The sequence below is a fragment of the Thamnophis sirtalis genome, unplaced genomic scaffold, assembly GCF_051295495.1.
Source record: "Thamnophis sirtalis isolate CommonGarterSnake01/CBP01778 unplaced genomic scaffold, rThaSir2_p1.2 scaffold_7, whole genome shotgun sequence".
NCBI lineage: Eukaryota > Metazoa > Chordata > Lepidosauria > Squamata > Natricidae > Thamnophis > Thamnophis sirtalis.
Genome location: NW_028261387.1, coordinates 61,090,934 through 61,117,753, shown reverse-complemented (window position 1 = coordinate 61,117,753; position 26,820 = coordinate 61,090,934). Strand labels below are relative to the sequence as shown.

The window sequence follows — 26,820 nt, the reverse complement described above, 5'->3', positions numbered from 1 at the left end:
TGCTGCACACAAGCGCATTAGGCACTTGTGTGATCACCAAGCTGGTTGTTAAACTGGTTGTAGCCCACCTGTGTCTGGGATCTATCTTTTATTAGTTGAATTGCTTGTAGTTTTGATGTTAGCTAACATTCAATGCATCTGTCTTTTTTTTGTGCTCTGCACAGTGCTAAGTCTTCCCAATTACCAAATAACAATTAAGAAGAAGAGTATGAGAACTTGCTTGAAGGACACTAGAGGGAATTGCTGACAGTGCAAACAAATGCCAATTAACCAACATGTTGCTTGATTTTAAGCATACATAAATGATGTAACAGGAATGCTATTTGTTGGACTTTGATTACTCATTCAGGCTCCACACTGATGTCAGGAGCCTAAGTGGTTTCTTGTGTACAGCACTCTTAGAAATGTATTAAATACAGATCTGCCGATGGCAAGGTTTCTTTTAATCCAGGCGATGACAGCGAAAAGAAACCTGAGTGTGAAAGAATCTGTCAGAAAACAGTATCAAAAAAACACAGCTGGGTTCCGTGCAATTTGGAGATCAGACTCTCCAACTGCAGTGATGGATAACTTAGTCAAGCCAGTAACACTGTTTTTCAGCTCAACACATCTAAGCATTACCTAGAATAATTTCAGAAGAAGGTGGACAATGGGGGAAAAAGGAGAACAAACAAAGGTTAGAACTATTTGAAACAATGGTAATCAGTTTGATCAGATCATGACATCACACTAGTAAGGCAATACAGTACTTGAAAAATAGGATTATTGTTAAGGAGGGTGGGGCTGTCTTCTGTTGATTCAAAAATAATGAAAGAGGAAAATCTATGAGTCATAAATGACAGAGAACCTCAAGTACTGTATATTGAGAGCAGGTTGGTGCCATGTCTTGAATTGCCACCAGCAGTGCTAATATGATTTAAAGTTCAGTGCCAGAGGTTTCAACATGCCCTTTTCCCCTCCCTTCAAAATATTTCTCCTATGTCTATCTCCTTTGATTCTGCATTTATATAGCCATTTCTTTGAGTGAAAAACATAATGGCTAAGCTTTTTACTGAAAGTAAAAATGCAGAGGAATATCTGCTGTGATAATGATTAACTAGCAACCTTGTGATAGCAATCCCTGAATGGCAACTTTCGTGAATGCCAAGAAACTAGGCAGCTCCAATGCCATGGATTAGACTTGGACCTTCATCAGAGATAGAAGAGCTACCAAACATATGAAAAACCTGGACTGCTTTTGCACTGCTGCCACAGTATCAGATGTGCTTATGATGACAACTGATGCCCATGCTCAGGTTAGCATTGCTTGGCCTTCCCTCCCTCCCTTATTGTAGGTGACTGAAGAATAAGCTCCTGCCATACAGTACTGCCATACAGTATTGCTGTAATAAATCTACACAATGTCATTATCATGGTTTTCCTGGGACTAACATGTCAGACCACTGATAGGGTGCTAACACATAAACAAGAAGAGCAGGAAATGCTTCTAAAGTCCCATCCATACATGGAGGTATTGCAATACCTTCCCATTAAGAAAATCATCAGATGGGAGTATGCTCTGAGACAACATGTTTGAGATATTTGGTATTATTTTCTTTATGTTAATTATGAGTCAGATATCCAGCAAAACATGAGAATTTGGGGGTAGGTTGGTGAAATATGAGATAAAAACTAGGTGTATGTCTTCCCCTGTAGCCAGTGGCATCTGATTAGGCCTGGTTTGATGGAGAAAATCAAGTCTAGGCAGCAGATGAAGTTGGTTCAAAGAGATGGAATCTAATCAAAGCACTGCAGCTGCATCAGACTAAATCAAGAAAATTATCCTCTGAGGTAAAGGATAGAGAAACCAGAAATATGGATCATTCCAAGTAAGCTTCTCACCCAGAGGTGGATTCCTACTGGTTCAGACTGGTTCGGCCGAACCAGTAGTAACTTGGTGGCCTGGGTCACTGGAACCGGCAGCGACCCAGGCCTGTCACACCCCCAAACCAGTTCTATTAGGCCGCCCTCTTGTTTTTTGGTTCTGCGCATGGGCAGAGCAATTTTCAGAGCAATTTTTCCCCATTTTTTAAGGTTTTGCGCATGCGCAGACCTTTTTATTTGCAAATGCATGCACACACAAAATTTTTGACGCACTGAACTGGCAGTAATGCCAGCAGCAACCCACCCCTGTTCTTACTTCCCTATTGTAAAAACAATAGGAGCAATTAGCTAAATCCAGCTGATGTTTTATGCTGAAAGTCACAATTGGTAGTACAATCAACTCCACCCTTTCTGAAGACTCTGATTGAAGTATTTAAAGTTACTCCTCTGATTTCTCAGTCTAATACATCTGTGAAGCTGGAGGTTTTGGTAGAGGCCATTCTTTGAACTCATAGGATAAAAACAACACAATATCCTCAGCCTGAATAAATATAGGATTCTTCATTTTCACTCATCTCCTGCATTGGTTCTGTTGCACTCAGAGTATTCAGAAAGCTGGTATCACAATAGTATATGGCGGGGGCTCAGCTATTCTAAGTTATTCATGCATCCTAATTTCCTTTCTTGTAGTTGTGGTTCTTTAGACTGATGTACAATTTCCTTATACAAACAAGCCTTGGCACAGGTTTAAAAATGACATTCTCTACTTAAAGACACAATTTCAAATGCATACGGAAGATAAACAGGTACTTTTCATAAGAGTCTGTTCTGATACCTACTTGAGACAATTGAAAGGTTAAAAATATGTCATTACTGGCCTTGGTTTTTTCTTCTCCAATATTTTAGGTGAAAACAAACATAAACACACTACACACTTGTACATCAAGACTTTTAAAAACAATCCCTAGGATTGGAGGAAAGTCCTGAAAGATGATCAGCTCATCTTATTTCAGATACATATAAGCTCTGGGTGAGTTAGTGCAGTGGTGGGATTCATCCGGTTTGGACTGGTTTACGCAAACCGGTAGTTCCGGCAATCACTTGACCCGCCCACCCACCACTGCGTGAGTCTGTCTTAGATTTTTGTTTGAAGCCCAGTTGATAGGCACGGGAGAGCTGATTGGTGCGCCTCAGCTGTTCAATTCACCAGGGCTGCAGTAGAAGGTAAGTTTTAGAGCTGTTTTCAAATGCATTGTGCACGCCCAGAGCACACATTTGGCATGTGTGTGTGCAAAGCGTGCACTCAGTGAATTGGTTGTTTCACCGGTTGAATCCCACCACTGAGTGAGTGTCGATGTTGCATAGTTTCATGAAGTGTGCTAAAAATCATTGTGTTCTGATAGCCTCTTTTCTTCCTATACTTTTCTTGGTTCCCATCCCCCATTTTTCCCCCTCCAGCCTGGCTCAACAGTGGTCTGTTGAGGATGGAGAAGAGCAGGAGAGAGAGCGCAGGCGAAGACATAGGCAACTGAGTTCCACCTCTGAAACAAAGACGGAGGAATCCTCCAGCAAAGTACAGAATGCGACCCGTCTGACATCAAACAGGTATTTGTATTTGAAGGTTGAGCTGTTGTGGAACAGACTTATTTACTTGTGCAAATTGCTTGGAAATTGAAGCCAGTTCTAATGATTTTGAAAAGAGACAATGACTTGCTGTTTGTTTGAATTAATATTATTTTACGAAGAAGGGGAATTGAGATTTAGGGAGATAGGTATAGATTAAATGGAACCAGATTATGCTTTGGACCTAACACTCCACCCTCCCCATAAGAAAACTCAAATTCATGTTTCCATATCTTTTCCCTTTTCTAACCCTACAGGCCTCTTCAAAACTCTGAGTTTCTTTGGGGAATAATGTGTATGTGTACAGAGAGGTGAAGACAGAATGGGAATTGACAAATTCCTTTAACTTTCATGAATGGAGGAGTAGATTCCAATCTATGTTGATAGATAATTTGTGAAGGAATAGAGAGAATGTATATATTAATGCAGGACAGGATTATTTGATCTTTTTTCTGTTCTATGATGCCACATCAACTAAGATCATTATATTGAGTACAGAATAGATTGTCTAACTACGAATAGTTGCTGTTGGTTGTTGGTGACTATCAAGAATTTTCAATACAAAACTTTCCAATCATTTGACTTTATTTATTTATTTATTTAGTCAGAAATTTAAACTGAAGAGGTTGGCATAATTTAGTTATGGTTCTCTTGCCAAATTCATATTATATGAAGAAAACTCAGAAATTTCACAGTAATATTTGCCAGATCACAGGGGGATAAATAGAGACCATAGTTCTTTTTAAACAGTTCACACAATAGAGATCCCTTTCAGTTTTTTACAATCCTTAAAACACTCCACACTCAGCTTTTTTTTTTTTTTGGCAGCAAAAGATCTTTCCTTCATCAGCACTTTTTAGAATGATGGTCATACTGTTATGCTTCAGGAGGTGCAGAGAGGAAGCTTATAGAGTGCCTGTGCGTTGCTTTTTAAAAGTTGCAGAAAATGATAAGAAATGTCTTGGCGCCATGTGCATTTTAAAAATGAAATGTGAACCTCATTTGCCTCATTCTAGTTATTATTGTTTTTATGAAGCAGTATTACTTGGGCCTTGTTCCAATTAGAATGCATTCCATCATGACTCTGGTAGGAGAATTATTCCCTGGTCACTTTCAACAGCACCTTTTTCATTCCAGTCATGGACCTTCATTTTATGTTTCTCTTTGCATGATGTGTACAGTACATGAAAGCTGTCTACAAAGAAGATAAAGATAGAAATTTTCTTTACTTAACATTTCTGTATCAAACTTTGAAAACAAAATCTGAATTGTCATCATCTAGAACAGTGTTTCTCAATCTGTGCTGGCTGGGGGATTCTGGGAGTTGAAATCCACAGGACATAAAGTCGCCAAGGTTGAGAAACACTGATCTAGAACATAGAACATAAAACAACAGAGTTGGAAGGGACCTTGGAGGTTTTCTAGGCCAATCCCCTGCTCAAGCAGGGGACCCTATATTATGTCAGAAAAATGGTTGTTCGGTCTCTTTTTGAAAGCCTCCAGTGATGGAGCACCCACAACTTCTGAAGGCAAGCTGTTCCATTGCTTAATTACTTTTGCCATTAAGAAATTTCTTTTTAGTTCTAGATTGCTTCTTTCCTTGGTTAGCTTCCAATCATTGTTTCTTGCCTTGCCTTTGGTGCTTTGGAAAATAATTTGACCCTTCATTTTTGTAGAAGCCCCTCAGATATTGGAACAGTGCTATTATGTCCTTCCTAGTCCTTCTTTTCATTAGACTAAGTAAAGGTTCCCCCACACATGTATGCTAGTCATTTCTGGCTCTAGGGGTGGTTCTCATCTCCATTTCTAAGCCGAAGTATCAGTGCTGTCCTTCATTAGACTAGACATACCCAATTCCTGTAAATGTTCTTCATATGTTTTAGCCTCCAGATCCCTAATCATTTTTTTTTGCTCTTCTCTACACTCTTTCTAGAGTCTCAACAACTTTTTTGTATTGTGGTGATCAGAACTGGATGCAATAGTCCAAGTGGTCTTACCAAGACTTTGTAAAGCTTGAACGTCACGTGATCTTGACTCTATACCTCTATTAATTTAATCTCTATTAATCTTTGTTATATAAAAATAGATGCTTCAAATTTCCAAAATAATCAAGTCATATGAATACAATCCTACCTCTATTAAAGCCCTGAAGGACCTATTAAATTATTTAAAACCTGGTTTGTAAATCTCATTCCTGTGTAAACTGTGTGAATCATGAATTCTTCTAAAATTTAACCTCTAGTGCCATCTAGTGCTGTTCATATGTTTCCTCCTTTTTCCTAGGGTTAATAATTCCTTAGAGGCAAAGCTGCTTAACTTGGAAAATTCAGCACTGAAAAACGAGAAGACTGAACCAGTTGCAGTAAATAAACTGGAAGGCAGAAGAGTGTGGAGGAGAGCAGAGTTTTTAAATAACATAAAACAAGACAAGAAAATACTAGTGAGTACTAAGAAATTTGAAAAGGAACCTCCTGAAGAGAATCCTGCATCTCCTCCAGAATCATCCAAAGAAGAGGGAAGAGCAGAAAAATGTGAAACCCTAATTCAGCAAAAGGATGCTATAGAAGAAAGCCATCACATCCAGAGTCCAAAAAAAGAGGAGATCACACTGGAGCAACATGAAGCCCTGAAGCAGGAGAAGGACCTCAAAACAGATGAGGATCAGGTCTTCAGTGAGGAGGAGAAGGTCCCAAGCATATGTGAATCTCAGAGACTGGTTGTGACCCAGAATGAGGTGGCTTCCCAGGAGCCTCAACGAATTTCTTGCGAACGTAAAAGCATCAGCCGGCTTGAGGTGAAAATTCAGCCAAGAGCTAGAAAGTTTACTGATCCTGCTGTAACCACACCTGCTTCTGAGGCACCACAGGTACTTAGTCTTGGTATTTTACGAGGACGGAGAAAGTTTGATGAAAAGTTAATTGGGCAAAGATGCAAATTAGATAGGGAGTAAATTGGATACATGGAATTATTACTCATATCAAAGTTGGCAGCTTCATTCAGCAGCAGGGTTAAAGGATCAAGAAATAGCTGAGCAGACATGGCCTAAGGCAGGATTAAGTAACACAGAGCATCTTAAAGTCACAAGAAGCTTTCTTATTACCCCTATGTTAGAGAAATCCAATCTCAAAATCTTGTAAGATTTTAAAGGATGTCAGATATTATCAAAATCTCATATTTAAGCTTTGGAGATAATGACAAGATTATTGATTTTGCCATAAAGTTGCCATAGATCAAGATTGTGCAAGGATGCTCAGCACCAGAAAAAACAGTCTACTATTGGTTTAAGACAGGGGCCCCCAAACTTGGCAATTTTAAGACTTGTGGACTTCAACTCCCAGAATTCTCCAGCCAGCATAGTTGCCAAGTTTGGGGACTTCTGGTGGAAGTGATATCAAAAATCAAATTATCCAGTCTGTTATTAGTGCATGCTTATTTAATACAATTAATCATTAATCATAAGTATATTTAGAAGACCCAGGTAACAGTGTTACTCTCTGCTGCTCACAGGATAAAATTATAATACACAATTTAGCAATACATATAATAAAACAACAATTTGGGGAGGTTTGTAAAAGCCTTAAAAAGCTTTAAAGGGTATGGAAGTATTTTACAGAAATGCTAAAACTATCCTCCCTCCACCCAAAGGTTACAACTTCTTTTTAGAAAACATTTCCAAAAAGGCTTTTCATGTTGCAACACTGAAGTTGTTTTGCCTTTTTCTTGCTTTCATAATTTACAATTATTTTCATTTTTTTTCTTTTTATATATATAGCCTAGCTGGATTTATATATTCTATACTTTGCAATGAAACCTTAGTAGATATATGTAACTTTTTCTCAGAAAACCTAGAAGAGGTAATCAGACTGTTTGTTAAATATGTTGTAAGATGTAAATAGATGTGCTCAGTAGCATAATAGGTTCAAAAAGATTTATTTCCAATTTTGCTAAAAATGTTTGTGGTGGAATAGCCACATGGTGGCACAGTGGTTAGAGTGCAGTACTGCAGGCTACTTCTGCTGACTGCCAGCTGCCTGCAGTTTGGCAGTTAAAATTTCACCAGGCTCAAGATTGACTCAGCCTTCCATCCTTCCAAGGTGGGTAAAATAAGGACCCAAATTGTTGGGGCCAATATGCTGACTCTGTAAATTGCTTAGAGAAGACTGAAAAGCACTGTAAAGTGGGATATAAGTCTAAGTGCTATTGCTATTTTCTCAGTCCTCCGGCTTGTCCTTCTTTGATTCATGTTTCTCTTTCAGGCCACCGAAAAATCTATTCCCAAATCAAATGCTAAAGCTATAAGGTCTCCCTCTGGTCAAGAAGGTTTTGATGCCCCTATATTAATTTCTGAACCGCGGATTACTTATAGTAGCTCATTCAACCGGATCAGTCCAAGGACAATCTCATTCCGGGTAAGGATTTATTACAAATTATGAAAAGGTCCCGTATTTAAAAATGAAATCTAGACCCTATGGCAATGACACAAGCAATATTCTACTTGCACAAAGGCAATGAGGCTACACGACTACCACTATGATAAATGTTTACACATCAAGTGCAGATAATTGCAGAGGGTAAGGTTACCTAACTTTTGTATGTCTCTGGGCTAATCTTTGACCTCCCAAAATATAGTATGTACAACCAAAGCAAAATTGATTTTGATTGTATTTTATCTACATTTAAGCTTAAAACTAAATACAACCAACATGATTATTCTCCAGGCCAACTTCAAATAAGCATACTTTGGGAGCAATGTTTAGGACAAAATGGTGTCACTACTCAAAATTATGAGGGTTCTGGACATCAGGATGCTGAGTAGTCATATAGTGTTGAGGATAGGATCAGTGGTAGAACTCTCATCTTCCTTTGAAGAATCTGAGGTTAGGATGATACCTTCATAGGGGTAGAATGTGAAATGTGAGAACCAAGTAATATTTTCCAAACCAGAGAAACTGAAGTCTTTCAGACCATTCTTAATATTTCAGAGATTTTTAATCTTTCAAAATATTTACCAAAGAAGGCCATTTCAACATCTAATCCATACCTCCCCTGCACATGAAGTTGTGACCCTGTTGTGATGTGACTTCCCTATACCTACCCATTTATTCTTTGCAGCTAAAATTTCTGGCGCCCCCTGCAACAGAGTTTTTTAGGTTGGGGTTTGGGTGGGAGAAACAATATTTGCTAAAATTTTCCTTTATTTCCCATAATTATTTAACGTGCACAATTCTTGCCTGAATCTTCCCCTCTGTTTCTTCTGCTTCAAGGTTGTTCCCAAGAAAGAAAGACAAGAAGATGCATTAAGCAGAAGGTAAGTAGATATTAATACAGCACTGCAATTCCTTTGTAGAGTATGCATTCTTGCCCTATCTTTGTGATAGAACAGGGATGTCAAACTCAAGGCCCGGGGACTGGATTCGGCCCGTGGGATATTTTGATCTGGCCCATGGGGCTGCCCTGGAAACAGAGGATTGGTCTGCAATGCTTCTGCCAATGAACCAGGCTCCTGAGCTCCATTTTCAGCTGCCATGGCCTCCTGCAACCCTCTGCCGGAGAAAATGGAGCTCAGGAGCTTCGTTTTCACTGGCAGAGGGTTGCAGGAGGCCGTGGCAGCCGTAAACAGAGCTCAGGAGCCCATTTTCTATGGCAGAGCACTTGGGCCACCATAGGCACCCCCAACAGGAGTGACGTTGAGCTAGCCATCCCTACTCTGTGGCCCCTCCACCATGGCCCCCTAAGTTGAAACACAACCCTGATGCGGTCCTCAATGAAATCGAGTTTGACACCCCTGTGATAGAAGGACAACAAATGATAAACGTAGATCTATGTGCTTCAATAGAAAATGTTTTGTTACTTTTATTGTTTAATTTTAATTATGCTTTGTTTAAAGGAAGAAGCTTCTGTATTTGCAACATGCCCACTGTTCCCTCTAAGGTGCACAGCTGCGCGGCCGTGCATGTGGCAAGAAAACACCGTGCAGCCGTTTCTAACTGCGCACAGTGATTTCTGTCACAGGCTCCGGAAGCTGAGGGGAATATCTGCTGCCGCCTTCTCCTCCTCCAACAGCACTGCTGGATTTGCCGCCCGACACTGCGGCTGAGGTGAAGCCGCCAAAGCTCCCATCAGCACCCCCACCCTTGGCAGTTGTGCCTCTCCCTCCACGTGGAGCACCTGAGCTGGCCCACGCATTATCCCTCCCCCTTCCTCCTCTGCCATGCTTTTGAGGAGCCATGAGGCTGTGGGAGCTAGCGGTGGAGGGGACGGGAGCAGGAAAAAAAGGCCTCATGGATTCTCAAAAGCACGACAGAGGTGGAGGTGGCAGCAGGAGTAACTCGGAGCCCAGCTGAGGTGTTCTGAGCGGAGGGGGAGGCACCGCTGCCATGGGCGGGGGTGCCAGCGGGAGCTTTGGTGGCTTCATCGCAGCTGCAGCGCTGGGCAGCAAATGTGTTGGTGCTGTTGGAGGAGGAGGCGGAGGCGGCAGCAGCTATTCTAGTGTCGGCAGGGGCTTGTTGGCATCTTCAGTGGCAGCCCTGCCCCCTGTGAAAAAACCCGAAGATGGAGCAGATCCACGCAGATGACATTGCTGCAACATGACTGGAGGAGGAATTCTGGGAGTTGAAGTTTACAAGTCTTAAAGCTGTGAGGTTTGAAGACCCCTGGTTTTTTTTCCCCTAAAGGGGTATGGGTGCAAGGATCTTGTAATTTGACAGCTTTAAGACTTGCATGCTTCAATGCCAGAGTTTCTGAGCCAACATGACTGGAAGAGGAATTCTGGGAGTTGAAGCCCACAAATCTTAAAACTGTCAGGTTTGAAGACCCCTGAGGTTATGGGTGCAAGGATCTTGTAACAACAGCTTTAAGACTTGTGTGTTTCAAATGCCAGACTTTCTGAGCCAACATTTTGGTTGCTAAGCAGGAGAGTTGTTAAGTGATACTGATATTATATAACACTTTTAATTAAGCAGGTACCTTGAATAAACATAACTTTGAGTTTCAAATAATACTGATTTCGTTGTTGTCTTAGGTGACATCTGTGAAAAAAATTCAGGTGCTCAGGCATGAAAATATGCTGCTTAAACACTATACTTTTCTGCTCACACTGAAAAAAAATTAGAGGGAACATTGAACATGCCTAAATATTCTTTAGCACACATTATGCTTCTTTTACCAGTTTTAAGAGCTGCACTTATTGCATAGGCCACTGGAGGCAGAGTCTGCTGCAAATTGGGTTGTAAATATTCTTGTAGGCTCCGTGCAGTTTTTATTAAAACTTCTGATCAAACGGTATTCGGTCAAATCAAAGTCTCAGATCAATTCAGCAGTTTGATGGATTTTTATCTATCTACATTTGGACATTTTATAAACTCAGTACTAACATTGGATTAGATGAATTAGATTCAAAATTAAAATTACAATGGAGCTTGCCATAAAGATTTCTGTAGTAAAGTAGTACTTAGAGCCTTTGTCTCACCCACACATTCCCTTATATCAGTGACACAGAATTTTGATATAAATAATAGGGTGATTTGGAATCTTATTCAGAGAAAAAATTATATAAGTTATATAGCAATAGCAATATCACTTAGACTTATATACTGCTTTGTAGTGCTTTACAGCCCTCTCTAAGCGGTTTACAGAGTCAGCATATTGCCCCCAACAATCTAGGTCTTCATTTTATTCACCTCAGAAGGATGGAAGGCTGAGTCAACCTTCAGCCTGATGGGATTTGAATTGCCAAATTGCAGGCAGGCAGCAGTCAGCAGAAGTAGCCTGCAGTACTGCACTTTAGCCACTGTGCCACTGAGGCTCATATACTTTTGATTTTGATGGAACACTTCAAGTCCTTGCTTAACTCCTACATTTTATAACTGATGACCATGACAAGAACTCACCCACGTCCAGACTTTTATGTATTTATTCTCTTTCTCTGTGCTGATCCACTCTGGAAGCAGCTAAATGTTCATCTTAAGTTATGAGTCCTGTGAGAATATGCTTGCAAACTAAATATTAAACAATTGAAAACAGAGTATCTTATTATATGACATGGAACAATACTAGGCTGCAATATCTCCATGGGAACTTCAGAATGTTAAGTTGCTGGGGATTCCGTACTATTCCAACCTGATATTGTGTAGATGTGATGAACTAAATGTTCCATAGTTTCCAGCCTCTATGAATGTTAAGCTTATTTGACGTTGTAGTCTATCATACCTGGAATTTAACATTTGAGCAGTAATTGGGCAAAAGACCTTTTGTCAGGCTGTAGGGCTGTGATGGCAAACATATGGCACACATGCCAGAAGTGGCATGCAGATCCCTCTCTGTGGGCACACACGCTGTTGCCCCAGCTCAGCTCTACTGCATTTCTCCATGGTGTTTCTCATCGTTGTTTGCAAATGATGAAACAGAAGCTCACAAAAGAAAAAGATCTCACCTCTTGCAGAGCTGCCAATATTGGGATGCCCAATTTCCAGCTGGCCAGCTGGTCTTCGGGTGTCTGCTGTACATGCATGCATGCACGCCTTGCATTTTGGTCATATATGTGCAGTTTGGACACTTAGTGTCTAAAAGGTTCACTGCTATAGAAGGTCACAGTCAGCCTTGTAAGGTGAATATTCCCTGACCTCAGACAATGAACAGTAGGCTTACAAGAGTTAGTTGTTTGAAAACAGAGATATGGATACATTAGATAATTGACATACTGATAGATCACAATAGATTCAGGGGTATCTGCAAAATATGGTCAAGTCAAGATGGTAATCATAACAGTTCAATTGACGCTCTGCCTAGTTTTATCTGTCTGATGCATTTGCATTTTTTAAAAAACAGGCCAACATTTGATCACAGCCACCCTGGTAAATTGATCGACTATATCCTGCAGATACCTCTGATTAGATTGCTTTGCAAGTTTTAATCAGAACAATAAATGCTTTTCTTGGTGAATATTGTTCTCTGTGAATATTGTAAGAGCCACTGATACTTTCTGAGCCTTAGAAAATTAATTTTGTTTTATTTGCATCTCCTTCACTAGTGCTAGTATGAGGCTTCCAGCAAGCACAGTCAAACTTGAGGAGAAGCTAGAGAGATATGCATCTGCTGTCCAGGTAAATATGGCAATAGAAAATGTGGTTGTTCAGCCATTTCTACATCTCCAAAATGAAGTGAATAAAAGGAACAAATAAGTCTTTACCACGAAGAGTTCCTAGCCATAACTTCTTGGCATATATGTGGATTAAAAGCTCAAAGAAAGAGGAATATGAATACATAATACTGCTATTAAGCGAGAAAGAAATTGTTTCTCTCCTGATCGTGCAAGCTGAACTTCTGGTATTGTCTTATTGCTAGAGGTCAGGATCCATTAAAGTGTCTTCACCTATTCGGAGAAACTTCCAACTACCTTCGGAGGGTGTGGCCAGCAGACGTAGCATCTTTGAAGCCACTATTCCTGTCCAGAGTGAGCTTCCCACTCTTGTCCGTAAGGTAAAAACTGTTCTTACCCAGAAACATATTGCCGGAAGGAATCAGATATCTAGGAAAGGTGTGGTCAGGTGAATTAGACAAGATGAGCTATTCAATATAAAGATTAAGAACTGCAAGAAAAGAGGCCATTTTTAAAGTTGCCCACCAACAAGTCAATAAATAGATAGTACAAGGATTCTAGCAACCCTGTTTGCAGGATGTTTTTACAAAAATCTTGAAAGTCTATTCAAAATCTTCACTCACTGTACATTTTTAGGGTAAACATGGTCGGGGGGGGGGGGAGACACTATTCCAAGTCCAACTCAGTTTCTATTTTCTCACCTCTTTCCTGAGACCAGAACTAAATTCCTTCATGTGGTCTTCATCAGTGGCGGGTTGCCAATTTTTTTACTACTGGTTTGGGCATGGTCCCGCTTCTGTGTGCGCGTAATGCTTCTGTGCATGTTCAGAAGCTTTTGCGCATATGCAGGAGTGCCCGGGCAGGTGGGCGGAGCCTCCTGCTGCCGCTATTACTGGTTCGCCTGATCCGGGCCGAACCAGGAGCAACCCACCTTCGGTCTTCACCAGTTCTGATGTAATGAATTTCAATTTAAAATAAACTCATTATTTTTAAATGTTCATCTCTCCATAAACATTAGTTCAAATGGTTATACAAGTTACATCCTCATGTGTCATTTTTTGCCTCTTGTTTTCGAAGCTACATAGATGCACTTCAACTGAGGCTCTGCCTGTCTGTAGACTTATGACCATTCCTTTGATTTTTTAAAATAAATGATTAGGGCTCTGGGTAAACAATCTAAACAGATTGGAACAAAATGCAGTATCTAGTTGCCAACTGTCTAAAACATTAAACAAGGCCAAACCTGGTTAATTTATGATGGGAGACTACAGCAGAGTCCAGGACTATATGCGGGAAAGACAATAGAAAACATTGTTCCATATTAGTGTCATGCAAATAACTTGGAACATCAACATAATCACCAGGAGCGAAATTCAGAAAAGGGATGGTTATTATTTTCTTTTCTTACTATAGTACTGCATAATATGACTTTGTACAATTTATTTCTGTGGTTTATCTGCCCTGGTGTGAACATAGAGCCTTTCTTTGCTGGGAAAGTAAAAAGTTGCATCTGTTTAGAAATTTCTAAAATCATATTCTTAAGATTAGTAGTTCTTAGTTAGTTAGATCTTAGAATTCAAACAAGTTCTTTCTTGTTTGTAAGAACAAGAGAAAAATCTGCTGGCCTGTACTGATACCAGTTTGCAAGGGTGTGTTTTAATTTACATTTTCATGTTTGCTAACTATCTGTCACATTGAACCTTAAGTTTCTCAATATTATAAAGAGTAATAGGTTGTGTATTATTCTCACTGTGTAATTGAGTATTCTTTCTATTCTCTTATGGTTAGGAAAGTTTGAGGATGCCAGGAGGAGTCTCATCCCGAATAAATCTCTGGATAAGTCGAACTCAGGAATCCAAAAAGAATGAAGGAGACAAGGTACGAGAAGGGCTTTAGTAAGCTAAGATTTAAGATAACTTTTATTGCCATTTGTTTACTGTGAGCACACTGACCGACATTAAAAATGAAAGTCTGTTTTCTGCTCTCAAGAGTTAAAGAATTAGAATACTATCCCATTATATTAGCTAGAGGACTTCCAATTTACTCCAGCTGATTTCCAGCTCTTAAACAGGAAATCCCATAGACGTAGCCCTCAATTTATGAATTTCTGTTAATAAGCAATGTCGGAGTGAAGAGTTACTGCGCTCTTTAGGAGCTGCAATCCTTGGTTGCCCTTGTTAACCAAATCCCATAGTTGTTAGGCAAGACAAACTCCTGCTGGATTCCCACAACCAAATAAGTGGGGAGGCTAGTGAGAAGTTGCAAATCCCAGGCAGCTTGCAGAGAGGTAAGGCAGGTTTGCTGCCAGGTGGGAAGGGTATGAGGGAGAGTGCAAAGGTGTGAGGAAGATATGGAAAAGAGTAGGAAGAAAAGAGTAGTAAGAAGAAGGGAGTGTGCAAGGGTGTGAGGGAGGCATGGAGACAATCGGGGAGGGGGTATTTGAGGAAGTGAGGGATGCCAGGGAGGGTCAGGGAGGATACAGGGGTGCATGAGTGGCAGGCACAGTGCATGTCTAGAATGCAGAGTGATGGGGGGAGGGTGTGTCCATGGATGGATGAAACCTATCCCCATACCTTATGACCTTCCCCATCAGCTTCCACATTAACTTTTTGGGGAAGCTGATAGAGAAGGGTGTAAATGATAAGCATAGGCAACTTGTCATAAAATATGAACTAATTACCAAGCACCTAGTCCACAAGGGTGTCGGGGTGACTGGAACTCCAAGAACAGGTTGTAATTACCATTTGTTTTGTCCCTTCATAATTTTGAAGGGTCACTAAATAAATTAGAGACTACATATATTAGCTTGGGTTATCTGCACAGGGAATCTTTTAAGAGGCCACGTTTTATCTTTCTGCAGGACATTCAGAGAACTGGGAACACCACACAAGGCAGTTAGTTGGAAAACTGATCTGATGGTTTGTGAAGGAAATCCAAGGTAAGGATGAAAAGAGTTAGGAGTTGACATAAAGTGACTTGTCGGATATGTGACAAGTATGAAAGTGATTTGGCCTGAGTATATCTCAACATGTGTGGAAACAATATCAAATCTGCTTTATGAATATTTTAGCTTATTATCCGTACATTATTATCACTCTGCTAATAATGGACTACTAAACCAAGAGTCCCCAAGCTCTGGGCCACAGACTGCCAGTGGGTGTGGCCCATTGGGAACTGGGCTACCAAAATTGCAGACAAGCATGCAAAGCTTCATTTCTGCAGGTGTGGGATTGAGGTTGTGCACGCAAAACCATTCCCTCTCCACCTCCAAAACCATCAAAGCTGGCATCACCAGTCTGCGGAATCCAAAGTGTTGGGGACCCCTGGATTAAACAACAGTGAAACAGGATGTTAATTGGATATTCTATGACTGGACATATATGGATTCATTAGAATTATCTTCTGCCCTGGAAAGCTAACACTTAAGATGCAGTCACCAAATGCTGAAACTGGAGTGAAATGAGCCGAGGTGGCGCAGTGGTTAGGGTGCAGGCCACTTCAGCTGACTGTTATCTGCAGTTCAGCGGTTCTAATTTCACCAGCTCAAGGTTGACCCAGCCTTCCATCCTTCCGAGGTGGGTGAAATGAGGACCCAGACTGTGGGGGCGATATGCTGACTCTGTAAACCGCTTAGAGAGGGCTGAAAGCCCTATGAAGTGGTATATAAGTCTAACTGCTATTGCTAACTGATTTATGAAATTGGAATATGTTGTTCAACACCGTATGTTGATACCATATCTGATAACAACTTTAAATGAAGTTAGTGTTTGAAGCCTAAAGATATGTGGGCTCCCTTTTAGGTAGATTATTAGCCCGTATAAATTCTATTATAAATATCTCCTTATTTTGTAAACCATATTGCGTCCCATAGAGTTATGTTACATAAAATCATAAATACATATAATTATTCATCTCTTTGTGATTAAACCAATGGATATAAATTTCCTATTATTCTGATTCTGCCTTATAACAAAGGGTGTATTCTGATCTGCTTTCTCATTGTTCTTAGTGTAACACTACAAAAATCCCTATTGTCATTCCAGCACAGTGTTTAATGGTGGAGATTTGGAGGTTGAAAAAGTTGCCACTAATTCCTTAAATCTCTGCAAGAGTGTCACTAATCTCTCACCTCAAGCAGTTGAGAAACCAGACTAGTAACACTATAATTAATGTGTGAATTTATCATTATTTAAAAGAGAATAGTGTTATCAAGTTCACTAATATTTCCATTATGAACATGTATCTAAAAATCCAATATGGTGTTGATTTTAGAATTTCAGTTAGGAACTGGGAAACCCTGAATCACTATTTATTGTGAAGTCCACTGAATGACCTTCAGCTAAAGGATCTGAGTTTGTTTTGTATATTCAGATTCAATGATCAACCTTCCTTCTCCCTTGTAGAAAACTGTGCATTCATCAAATGTTTCCCTTTATCTTCTAGATGTAACAAGACATGCTACTCTCAGGAAAACTTACCTCCATTGAAACAAAAGTCACAGATCTCTTGGAATTCTACTATATCCCTCTGTTTATTGCTCTACTCTTATACAGAACTGACCACCTGGCAAAGATATCTATCAGCCGACAATGCCTACAGTGCCTTTTATTGAATGGAGCTCTTGATGACTTAAATGATTTGATGGATGTGAAAACTGACCTATGACAGAAAAACTATATTTCTATAATACATTTTTATCTTTTTATTGTTATATCATCAGTCCTCACCAAAATTAAGTTCTATTAGCAAATATGAAATGCATATGGCTTCTTTACTGGATCATATTTCAGCTATGTTTCCACCATGATGAATACTTACATTTGCACCAAGCAATTGCAATTGTTGCCTAAATGTAGCTTTGCCTGTTCTTGCTTAGCTTGTTATTATCTAATTATCTTATTTGAATAAAAGAGGGATGTTTTAATGGGGAAATTGTGCTCAACCCTAAACTGATCAGAACCATGAGGAGGTTTAAAGCAAAAATTTACCTGAATGCTGTAAGTAACAGAAACTTACCTGAATGTTCTAATTTGCATATTGTGGGGAAAAAGAAGGGGGCAATGTACCTGTCAGCGTTCCAAATATCATACAGAATTAAATCAGAGTCCAAGGCAGAACTATCCTTAAAGTTCCAATTTAATAAGACAGACATGTTGGCACATCTGTGGAAATCCTAATTCTAAAATCTTCCTGGAATTCCACCCAGTTGTGGCCTGCTTTCTGGGTCCACTGGTGGAACCTCTTCTAACCGGTTTGGTAGATTTGATGAACCGGTTCTACCGAACTGGTGCGAACTGGTAGGAACCCACCTCTGCCCCACACCCATAAATCCATCACATGGTCCAATCTTCTTCAGCCATGCTGGCATTTCCACCCATCTAGTTCTGGTCAGATGCGGTCAGATGCAGAGGTGCAGAGACAAAAGATGACCTTGGGCTTCTAGAAAAGAATGACAACAACACATTCCACAATTCTACTCCTTTATATTCCTCCTCCCAACTACTACACTTATGAAACAGCACAATGAAATAATAGAGAGTGTGGCAGGCCAAAGATCCTAAAAAGGAATAACTGCAGGCCTGACAGTACCTGAATATATGGATGAACTTGTTTTGCAAAAACCATGAAAAAAGTAATGTTCTTCCCTCCCTAAAAAATGCCAAGGAGTTATATTTTGTATAGTAAAATGCATTCTATATTTAAAGAATATTTTTATAATATATATTTCTGTTTCAGCTCAGTCCTAGCTATTACTGAAACTCAGTAGGACTAATGGAAGAATTTTCATGTTTTTAGCAAGATTTGCATACATATATATACTTATATATATTCAAAAGGTCTTATCCCCAGGTAAATGTACAGTTGATTGCAACTAATGTCATGGCTAATTTTAACTGAATCAGGGCTATGGGTTGACACCTGTCCTACCTATTAGCATGCCATAATTAAACAACTTAGAAGTCACCCATACATATATACTATTTAAATTCAGTAGTGGGGATTGAATTTGACTTTCACTTTTCATAATAAATATCATAATAAATATCATTTATTTCAATATACAGACTTTGCTTCCGATTGTATTAATCTATTGTCTGATTTTTTTTTCTTGTTAAATCTGACCAGATTCAATGTCTATCTAGCCTTACATTCAATTTTGAGATCTTGCTGGACCCACTTTCACTCAGCCATCCAAGTGAAAATATTTTTATCTAATGTTTGCGGAGATTCTCAGTCATTCAGGTCATGGTTGCCCCAAAGGCACTTTTTCAAGAGGCAACTAGACATTCTGGTTTTTCTTTGAAGACATTTTGCTTCTCATCCAAGGAGCTTCTTCAGCTTTTTTTATCTAATGTTTCATAAAAACTGTTGTGCTAAGAACCTGACCCCTGGTCTAACTACCTTTAACAAATTTGATCCATTAACTTTTAGTTGTTTTTCAGCAGTCAGTGGGAAAACATTCCCTATTGGTGAACATTCAAAGAACACTAACTGAAACTAAACAGTTCAGCAAGTTTGAGACAGAAACAAAAAGTTAGATCTCATAAGTAGTAGAAGGTTGATTGATTTAGGTGTCTGGCCGACTAGCTCCAAAATGACTTTCAGCAATTTCACAAAAGTTTGTTTTTTTAAAAAAGTATCTTGATTGCCAAATGGAATAAATTAACAGCTTTCCACAGCAGATTTCAATTTAAAGGCCATGTCCACACATTCTAATTAAAGGCCTGGGGGTGGGGGATGACAGTTTTTAAAGATTGCTTGAAGGTGGGCAAGTTGTGAGCCATACACATTTTTTTGTGGGGGAGGGTGCTGTTCTAAAGGTAGGTGCAGTGGCAGAGAAGGTCTGCCTCCTAGGTCCTGCTAGATGATCACATGGGAAACAAGTGACCCCCTCAAACAGATTCTATTATATGCAATATAGGCCTTTAGAGGTAACAGTCGGGAACTCCTCCATTGGTCTTCAATAATAAGCTATGTCCTCTGTGTTATAGTGAAGGCTCATTCAGAATATCAATGCTTTTCTTCTGAATTTCCTTTCTAGTGAACTTTAGATACAGGTGAAAGATAAGAGATTGCTACAAGTGTCACGAGTTAATTGAGGAAGTTAAAGGAATCTTTGGTTTCCAATCCAACTGACTGGTTCAAGTTTTATAGTTTCCTACCACCCAACACTGTTGTTGTTGTTGTTGTTGTTGTTGTTGTTTTAAAAAAGGGACAATAGCTTACTTGCCAATAAGGCCTTTCAGGCAGTAACGCATCAGTAGCCATCCCATTTAATGGAGAACAAAAGCATGCCTTAGGACTCACAGCCTGGCTTTTCAGATTTATACCCCGAGCTCTCCTAGAGCCAAACCTTCTGTATCAGAGTTCCAGGCCACTCGAGAATGACAGCTGGCTGGCTTGTGTCAGACTCTTGGGCACTTGGGTATCTCAAGTTTAAAATAGCAATTCTCGGAGGCCATACAATAGCCAGTGCTTATATGGGCTCAGGGCGGGGGCGAGATGAATTGCACAAGAGGCTGTAGCTGACCCTGCCAAAATAGCAACAAAACTTTGCATTCCAAGCTGTTCCCTGCTGGCATTCCTCCAATCAGGCATCCAGCATCCAGGCTGGCTGATAAGGGTGGAGTGCTCTTGTTAAAAGCCTCCCTCTTTTTCAATTGCATTTCTCAGACACTACATTTGTTCCCACCGAAAGGACCTTTCACCTGCTCTCTGGGCAAAAGGTAAGGAGCCCCAAACCATATCTTGCATTCCTCCATCTTAAACTAACTCAGGCCACGTACCGTATCTGAAAATAACCTATTTGAAATTGGGATTGGGAGGAGTATATACATTGTGTGGCAGTACCCCAAATCTACCCCCTCTCAATTTCTCTGTGGATACCCTTACTTTGAAATGCAAAAATATGAGTTTGTCCTTATTGATTTCAGTATGTATGTGTAAGTGGCTCTGTATATACCGGTATGTGTGTATTTGGAAGAGAAGGCAAAGGGTATATTACCACAAGACTGTTTAGACTTGAAAACAAAACAAGGAATTCAGTTTGTAATATCAGTCTGTGTAAAATGGTTTGCTAAATGCACATTTAGAAAACATGGCATTTATAAGTTGGGGGAAGATAGTATTAGACCGGTATTAGTCTTTCTTTTGCTTTGTAAGTCAGGTAGCAAAAAAGAGTAAATTTTCACTGAATGTTGAAAGATGAACAAGGGAAGTTAGTAGCAGGAGTCCATAGTGTGTTTAAAGTATGCTTTTGCATTGCACAATAACTGCTTTTTGTAACATTGCCATTATCACAAAGACAGAGATTCTTAATCTAAGCTCAGTTAATTTTCCTGGTGAATTCCTGAGGGGTTTGCAAATACACATATAGAGTTCTAATTCTTCATTACTTAAATTAGATGGATTAATTTTTTATGAAAATACTGCATAAGAATTTAGCTAGTGTCCTCCTGAGATAATCAAAAATTCTTATCAGGATGATTACAGTCCTAAAAACATAAAAAGACTACAATGTGGACTCAAATTAGAAATAATCGCAGGGCTACAGTACGTTAGTACATACCAGCAAAATTTTGTATTAAATATACTATATACTTTTAGTACATTAAGAGTGACAGATTATTTGAAAACTGATGCCTAGATAAGGAAAGTTTTGAATCAATTTAGAGAAAATTTAGAAGTGACTAAGGCAACCTATTATTCCATTTTCAAATAAGTGGACATGTGCAATATCTGTGACTAGGATGCTACTCCTAATGCTATTTCCTTTATTACTCTCATAATGCCTTTGTGAATTTGTGAAGCAACATCCTTGATTCTATTCTTTTACAGCTGTTAGGAACAATTCAAATGACGCTGTGACACTTTTCCAAAGTAAGAAGAGAAACAGGGACTTACAGGACAGAACAGATGGTCTGACACATGAGAATTATTTGTTGAATTCCCCAGAACCTGCTTAAAATGCCTCTCAGTTTGGTGATTTGCTTCACAGTTGATCTACTGTAGCAGGACTGTAAGCAACTGCCAAGATTCAGGGAAGCAAGGAAAAGGAAGAACAAGGTTCATGCCCTTATATTGTTGCAGGTGGAAACCTAGGCAGGTGAGCTTGGGGTAACTGGTTTTAAGTATGAAGCTTAGAGGGAAGAAAGAAACTTCTTAGATCTTAATTCAGGGCTGTCAAACTCCTGGCCCCCGGGCCGGATGCATCATGTACTGGCCACGCCCAGTTTAGCAAAGGGGGAAAAATGTCCTGATATGTCATGTGACACTGTGACTTCTGTCTTAGTCCTCTTTTTTTCTGCTGCATAAAGCTAGAACTCCAAAAGTATTGTATTGTTCTTGGAAAAGAGAAGTAACTAATAATGGACATTATTATCTCTCATATGAGAGTTGACAGTGGTAAGCTGTGCAAGCAACATCCCTCTAGAAATAAAACAAATTATGATTCTCCATTGGCATGGCATTGGGTATGCAATATACTGTTTGATTTGGGATAATAGCTTAGATGTGATTACAGACTTATTTATCAATGTTGTTTCTGGCACTAGTTGCTAGAAATTTAAGATGGTTGAGCTCCCCAGACTCTAGCCTCAGGCAGTACTGCGAAGAAAAAAATACTCCTTTTGTCTCCAGACTACAGGGTGTAACTGTTAGGTTACAAGTATTACTATGCTTGTTAAATAGGGAAGTAAGATAAGTAGGATGAAAGAAACATATCAGAATAATTTTGAACCACAATGTAATTTTTCTCAGTATATTTCTTGACCTCATTTAAAACAGTTGTCTTTCCCATCACTTGTGTCCTTAGTTTGTTATATCAGACATGACTATTTGTGATGTCTCTGCTTGTTCTTTCTTATCAGTTCTCCTGCTAATCTCCTCTACTTATTTTAGAAGAACTATGGTGCCAAGATATGAAATGGAAATGAAAAACAAGCTTTGCTATCAGTATTATCAGCAAAGAAGTGCTTTTAGACCTCAAGCCAAATTCAACACTTACATTTATATGAGTTATTAGTTAGACATTTGTGGTGCTTGCCTTTTCTTTGACTTCATTGCACTAAAGTCTTAGCTTTCTGACTCCTTGTCAATATCTTTTGCCATTTCCTTTCCCAAAGACATTATATACATTTTACTAACTATAGAGACTACAGTTCTGTATTCCAGAAATGGTAGATGTTAACTGTTGTGTCAGCTAAGAACTTGAGATTCCAGAGAAATATTTGAGCTTGCAGCTTATTTGTGCTTATGAATACAATTGTCTTGTGCTCATCTTAGTTTGGCATTGCATTTCTCATAATAGCCAATCAGATCCCGTTGGAAATTTTATAAATATGAGATGCCTTTTTTTGCTTCCCAATGATATTCAAAGAAATCTCTCTCTCTCTCTCTCTCTCTCTCTCTCTCTCTCTCTCTCTCTCTCTCTCTCTCTCTCTCTCTCTCTCTCTCTCTCTCTCTCTCTCTCTCTCACACACACACACACACACACACACACACAACCTTTGGCTGGGCAAGGGTTTTAGGGAGAACATCCTCGCTTCTTCCCTTTCATCTCTTATCCCCAAATAGACTTTCTTTCTCCTTTGTCTAGCTTTCACATATACTGCTGTGGAATTAGTCATAGATTTAGTTAGCTGTTGCACTTTGCTGTCATCATGAGAATGGATAGAACAGATTCCAAATGGTTACAAATATCCTGTTTCTGTTATATCTGGGAAGCTGTGAATGTTTTATTGTAAGAGAGATTGATGCTGAAAGCCCTTAAGAGGTGTGGATCTTCCCTTTCTTTAAGAGATCTGAATGTATTAGATAACTACCATTTGGTTTCTAACATTCCATTCTTAGTAAAGATTTTTGAGATGGTGGTTCAGGACCAACAACAAGCCATTCTACAAGAAGCAGAGAAGGCATTAATTGCTCTACTGTATTGGGACCTGTTCTGGACATCTACAGTCTTTGATGCCATCAACCAGGGTATCCTTTTGGATTGGCTCTGGCAATTGGGGATTTGAAGCACTGTTTTTCAGTGGTTTGCCTCTTTCCTTAGTGGTTGCCTCTACTTGGTTTTGGTTGGGAGGGAACTTTGGCACAGTGGCTTCTCCTTTATGCGTGGTGCAGGATCATTCTGTCTCCATCTCTTTCTCTGTCTCTCATTATTTACAGTCATATGAAGCCATTAGGAGGATCTAGTGCTTTCGGGACCAATACCATCAATATACTGATGTTTATATTGAATTGTACATTATGATCCCCAGGCTGGGGATGCTGTTGAAGTCTTGTTCCATTACTTGGAGGCTTAAGAGATCTGGATGGGATAGAACAAGTTTAAGTTGCTCCTTTGCAAGATGGAGCTGATGTTTCTACATCTTCTACACCCATTGATTTGTTCTGGACCTGATTATATTGCCTCTGAATTAGCAGGTCTGCAACTTAGAGTTTCTCCTGGATTCACAGTTGGAGGCTGCGGTCCAGGAGGTCTTTGCCCAGTTGCAACCTTATTCAGAACTGGGAGATCTGATTACTGTAGCTCATGCCCTTATTACCACCCAGTTAGACTACCACAAAGCATCCTACATGGGGCTGCCTTAACAGATCAACAGAAAATTTCAGTTGTTGCAAAACCCAGTGAGCATTATCACATTTAATGGTGTACTCATGATACACCTGCCCTGTGAACCATGGTCTGGCATCCTGTTACTTCTGGGTGCAATTTAAAATTCAGGTTTTAACCTATAAAGCCCTCTATGGCTTGGTTTTGATCTACTTACAGGGTCTTATTTCATCACCAAGACCTCAAAAAACTCATACAACGAATGCTGAACTTTTAGTTTTGGGAAAATAGCTTATGCCTAAAGTGTTGACCATTAATTTCTCAGGAGACTTTTACATGGATGAACTATTAGCTAGTGAATGCAGTCTCACTATTTTGGAACCAAAGTTAAGCAGCCATGCTTATCTATTGTTGAAACTCACCCAGTCACTATTATATCACTTGAGTGAACAAGTTCACTCAAATTCTGCATTCTCAGCTTTCAGCTTTTCCCAAATGGTGCTCTCCAAACACATCAAAATTCCCAGAAAGCAGGAAGACATTATGTGAGTTGAAATGTCTTATCTGGAGAACATCAGGTTGATGAAGGCTACTTTTCCTCAATTTCAAGTATCATATGGCTGATACGGCATTAGTGCACACAGCCTCTATATACACTTGGCTTATTACTGTGCATTAAAAACTGAAGTTCCACTTGACACTGAGGTACTATGGCTTCCTTCAAACTGTGTTAAATCTGCCTACTTTTTGCAGTCAATTCGATAGCATTTTTGGATCAAGCAGGCATTTGGTGACTATTGGTCCAGATATCGTCCAATTTAGATTGCTTCACTAATTTCCATATCTCTGTTTTTAAAAGCACTCTCTAGATGGTACTCAGGGCATATTCCAGCGTTTTCATATCTACTGAAACTTTATTTTGCTTCTTTTTTAATGGCAGGTAACTGAAAATGTCAGACACTGAAGAAGTCATTGAAGAATATGAAGAGTAAGTGATTTTTGTTGTGCAAATCCCTCTTTGACCGAGATGACTGAAACACAAATATGAAAAATGAATAAAATAAATGTTTGTCATTCTTTTCAAATTTAGGAGGCCAGCAGGCCATTAATGCTATTGTTTTGCTATTGCTCACAATAATGAGTGCAGTTTTGGTTGGTTCCTTTATAAACAATGGTTAGGAATTACAATTATGAGACAGTTTGAGTAATAATAAATCCTTTGAGAAAAAGATTGATGACTGAGGAAGACAATAGCTATTGTATGTCTATGGACTCAGCAAAAGTGAAAGGACATCACCACTCTTCTTGGAAGCTATTTGCATGGTAAGCATCGCTGTTTCTAGGGTTGTCAATAGCAATACCTCTAGACTTATATATCACTTCACAGTGCTTTACAGCCCTCTCTAGGTGGTTTACAGAGTCAGCATATTGCCCCCAACAATTCAGGTCCTCATTTTGCCAATCTCGAAAGGATGGAAGGCTGAATCAATCTTGAGCCAGTCAGAATCAAACTGCAATCAGTCAACAGAATTAGCCTGCAATATTGCATTCTAATTACTGTGACACCAAGTTCTTGATGCAATACTTTTGAAGGGCCTTTGATAAGTACCAAAGACAATGGAAAACATTTGCAAGTCAGTTCTATCCCCCCCCCCTCTATTTTCTCTGCTTATTTGTCAGAAGCTAGCACATGAAAGAGAAAAAGAAATAGAATCAGCAACATGAATAAAAAACAAGGAGGAACAGAAGGACCTGGTAGCTCTAGGGGTTGGCTTTGAGCCGCCTTCTAAATCTTGATCTCTAATTTTTACTTCTGGCTAGGATGTATTATTTCAGAGATGATATGACTCTATTTGACAGTGTTGTCTGTGTATTGTATCCATTATAAATTGAATATAACATAAAGAATCTTGTGAGGGAGAAAAGTTGTTCTTCGGCAGTAGTTCTTGATGGTAGACTGAGCAAGCATTACATTACCTTTTCACCGTCATAACCACCAAGATAAAGTATATCCCAATGTCATTTAAATGATATATTATTTCTAAATATGTACCCATAAATATAATTTAATATACATAGGTAAAGGTAAATGTTCCCCCACGGATGCGTTTCTGACTCTAAGAAGCAGTGCTCATCTCCATTTCTAAGCTGAAGAGCCAGCACTGCCTGAAGACGTCTCCATGGTCATGTGGCCAGCATGACTAAATGCCAAAGGCGCACGGAGCACTGTTACCTTCCCACCAAGGGGGGTCCCTATTTTTCAACTTGCATTGTTTATGTGCTTTCGAAATGCTAGGTTGGCAGAAGCTGGGACAAGTAACAGGAGCTCACTCCATTAAGCGGCACTAGGGAACTTCTCAACTGCTGACCTTCCGATTGACCACCTCAGCATCTTAGCCACTGAGCCACCACATCCCTCATTAATATACATACCTTTTTGCAAATTTTGCCCTCTTTTTTATTTCTTTCTAAAACACCTCTTTAAGGAAAGCATGTAAAGAACAAGTTCATAAAAATTGCCTGTCACTGTAATCAACATAATGGTCCATTCAGTTCACTCTCTTCAATTCTGGCTATCCAGGTGAATGTGGGAAACTCATATTTGAGTCATGATGATTGTGAGGCTTAATCCCAGCAACAACCTTCAGCACTGATAGAGTTAATCACAGCAATACTGGGC

General features: G+C 39.5%; 2 protein-coding genes across 7 annotated transcripts in view; both read left to right on the top strand.

Moving 5' to 3' along the window:
• The first annotated feature begins 3,217 nt into the window (after nt 1-3,217).
• Nucleotides 3,218-18,647, top strand: LAD1 (ladinin 1). Its single transcript, XM_014053935.2, has 9 exons — nt 3,218-3,468; nt 5,770-6,352; nt 7,743-7,895; nt 8,751-8,794; nt 12,515-12,587; nt 12,829-12,963; nt 14,372-14,461; nt 15,444-15,521; nt 17,027-18,647. Exons 1-8 carry the CDS (start codon nt 3,218-3,220, stop codon nt 15,480-15,482), a joined length of 1,368 nt encoding a protein of 455 aa, XP_013909410.2. The 3' UTR covers nt 15,483-15,521; nt 17,027-18,647.
• Nucleotides 18,648-20,161: 1,514 nt separating this feature from the next.
• Nucleotides 20,162-26,820, top strand: part of TNNT2 (troponin T2, cardiac type) — a 33,198-nt gene continuing 26,539 nt past the window's right edge. For 4 of the 6 annotated variants that reach the window (XM_087720195.1, XM_087720193.1, XM_087720191.1 and 1 more), the window contains exons 1-2: nt 20,162-20,310; nt 25,081-25,128. In XM_087720195.1, the coding sequence (XP_087576321.1) occupies nt 25,122-25,128 (7 nt within the window). In that variant the 5' untranslated portion in view covers nt 20,162-20,310; nt 25,081-25,121. Of the gene's footprint in view, nt 20,311-21,421; nt 21,690-25,080; nt 25,129-26,820 lie in introns of all 6 variants that reach the window. The other 2 variants (XM_087720192.1, XM_087720196.1) reach the window with 2 other exon arrangements.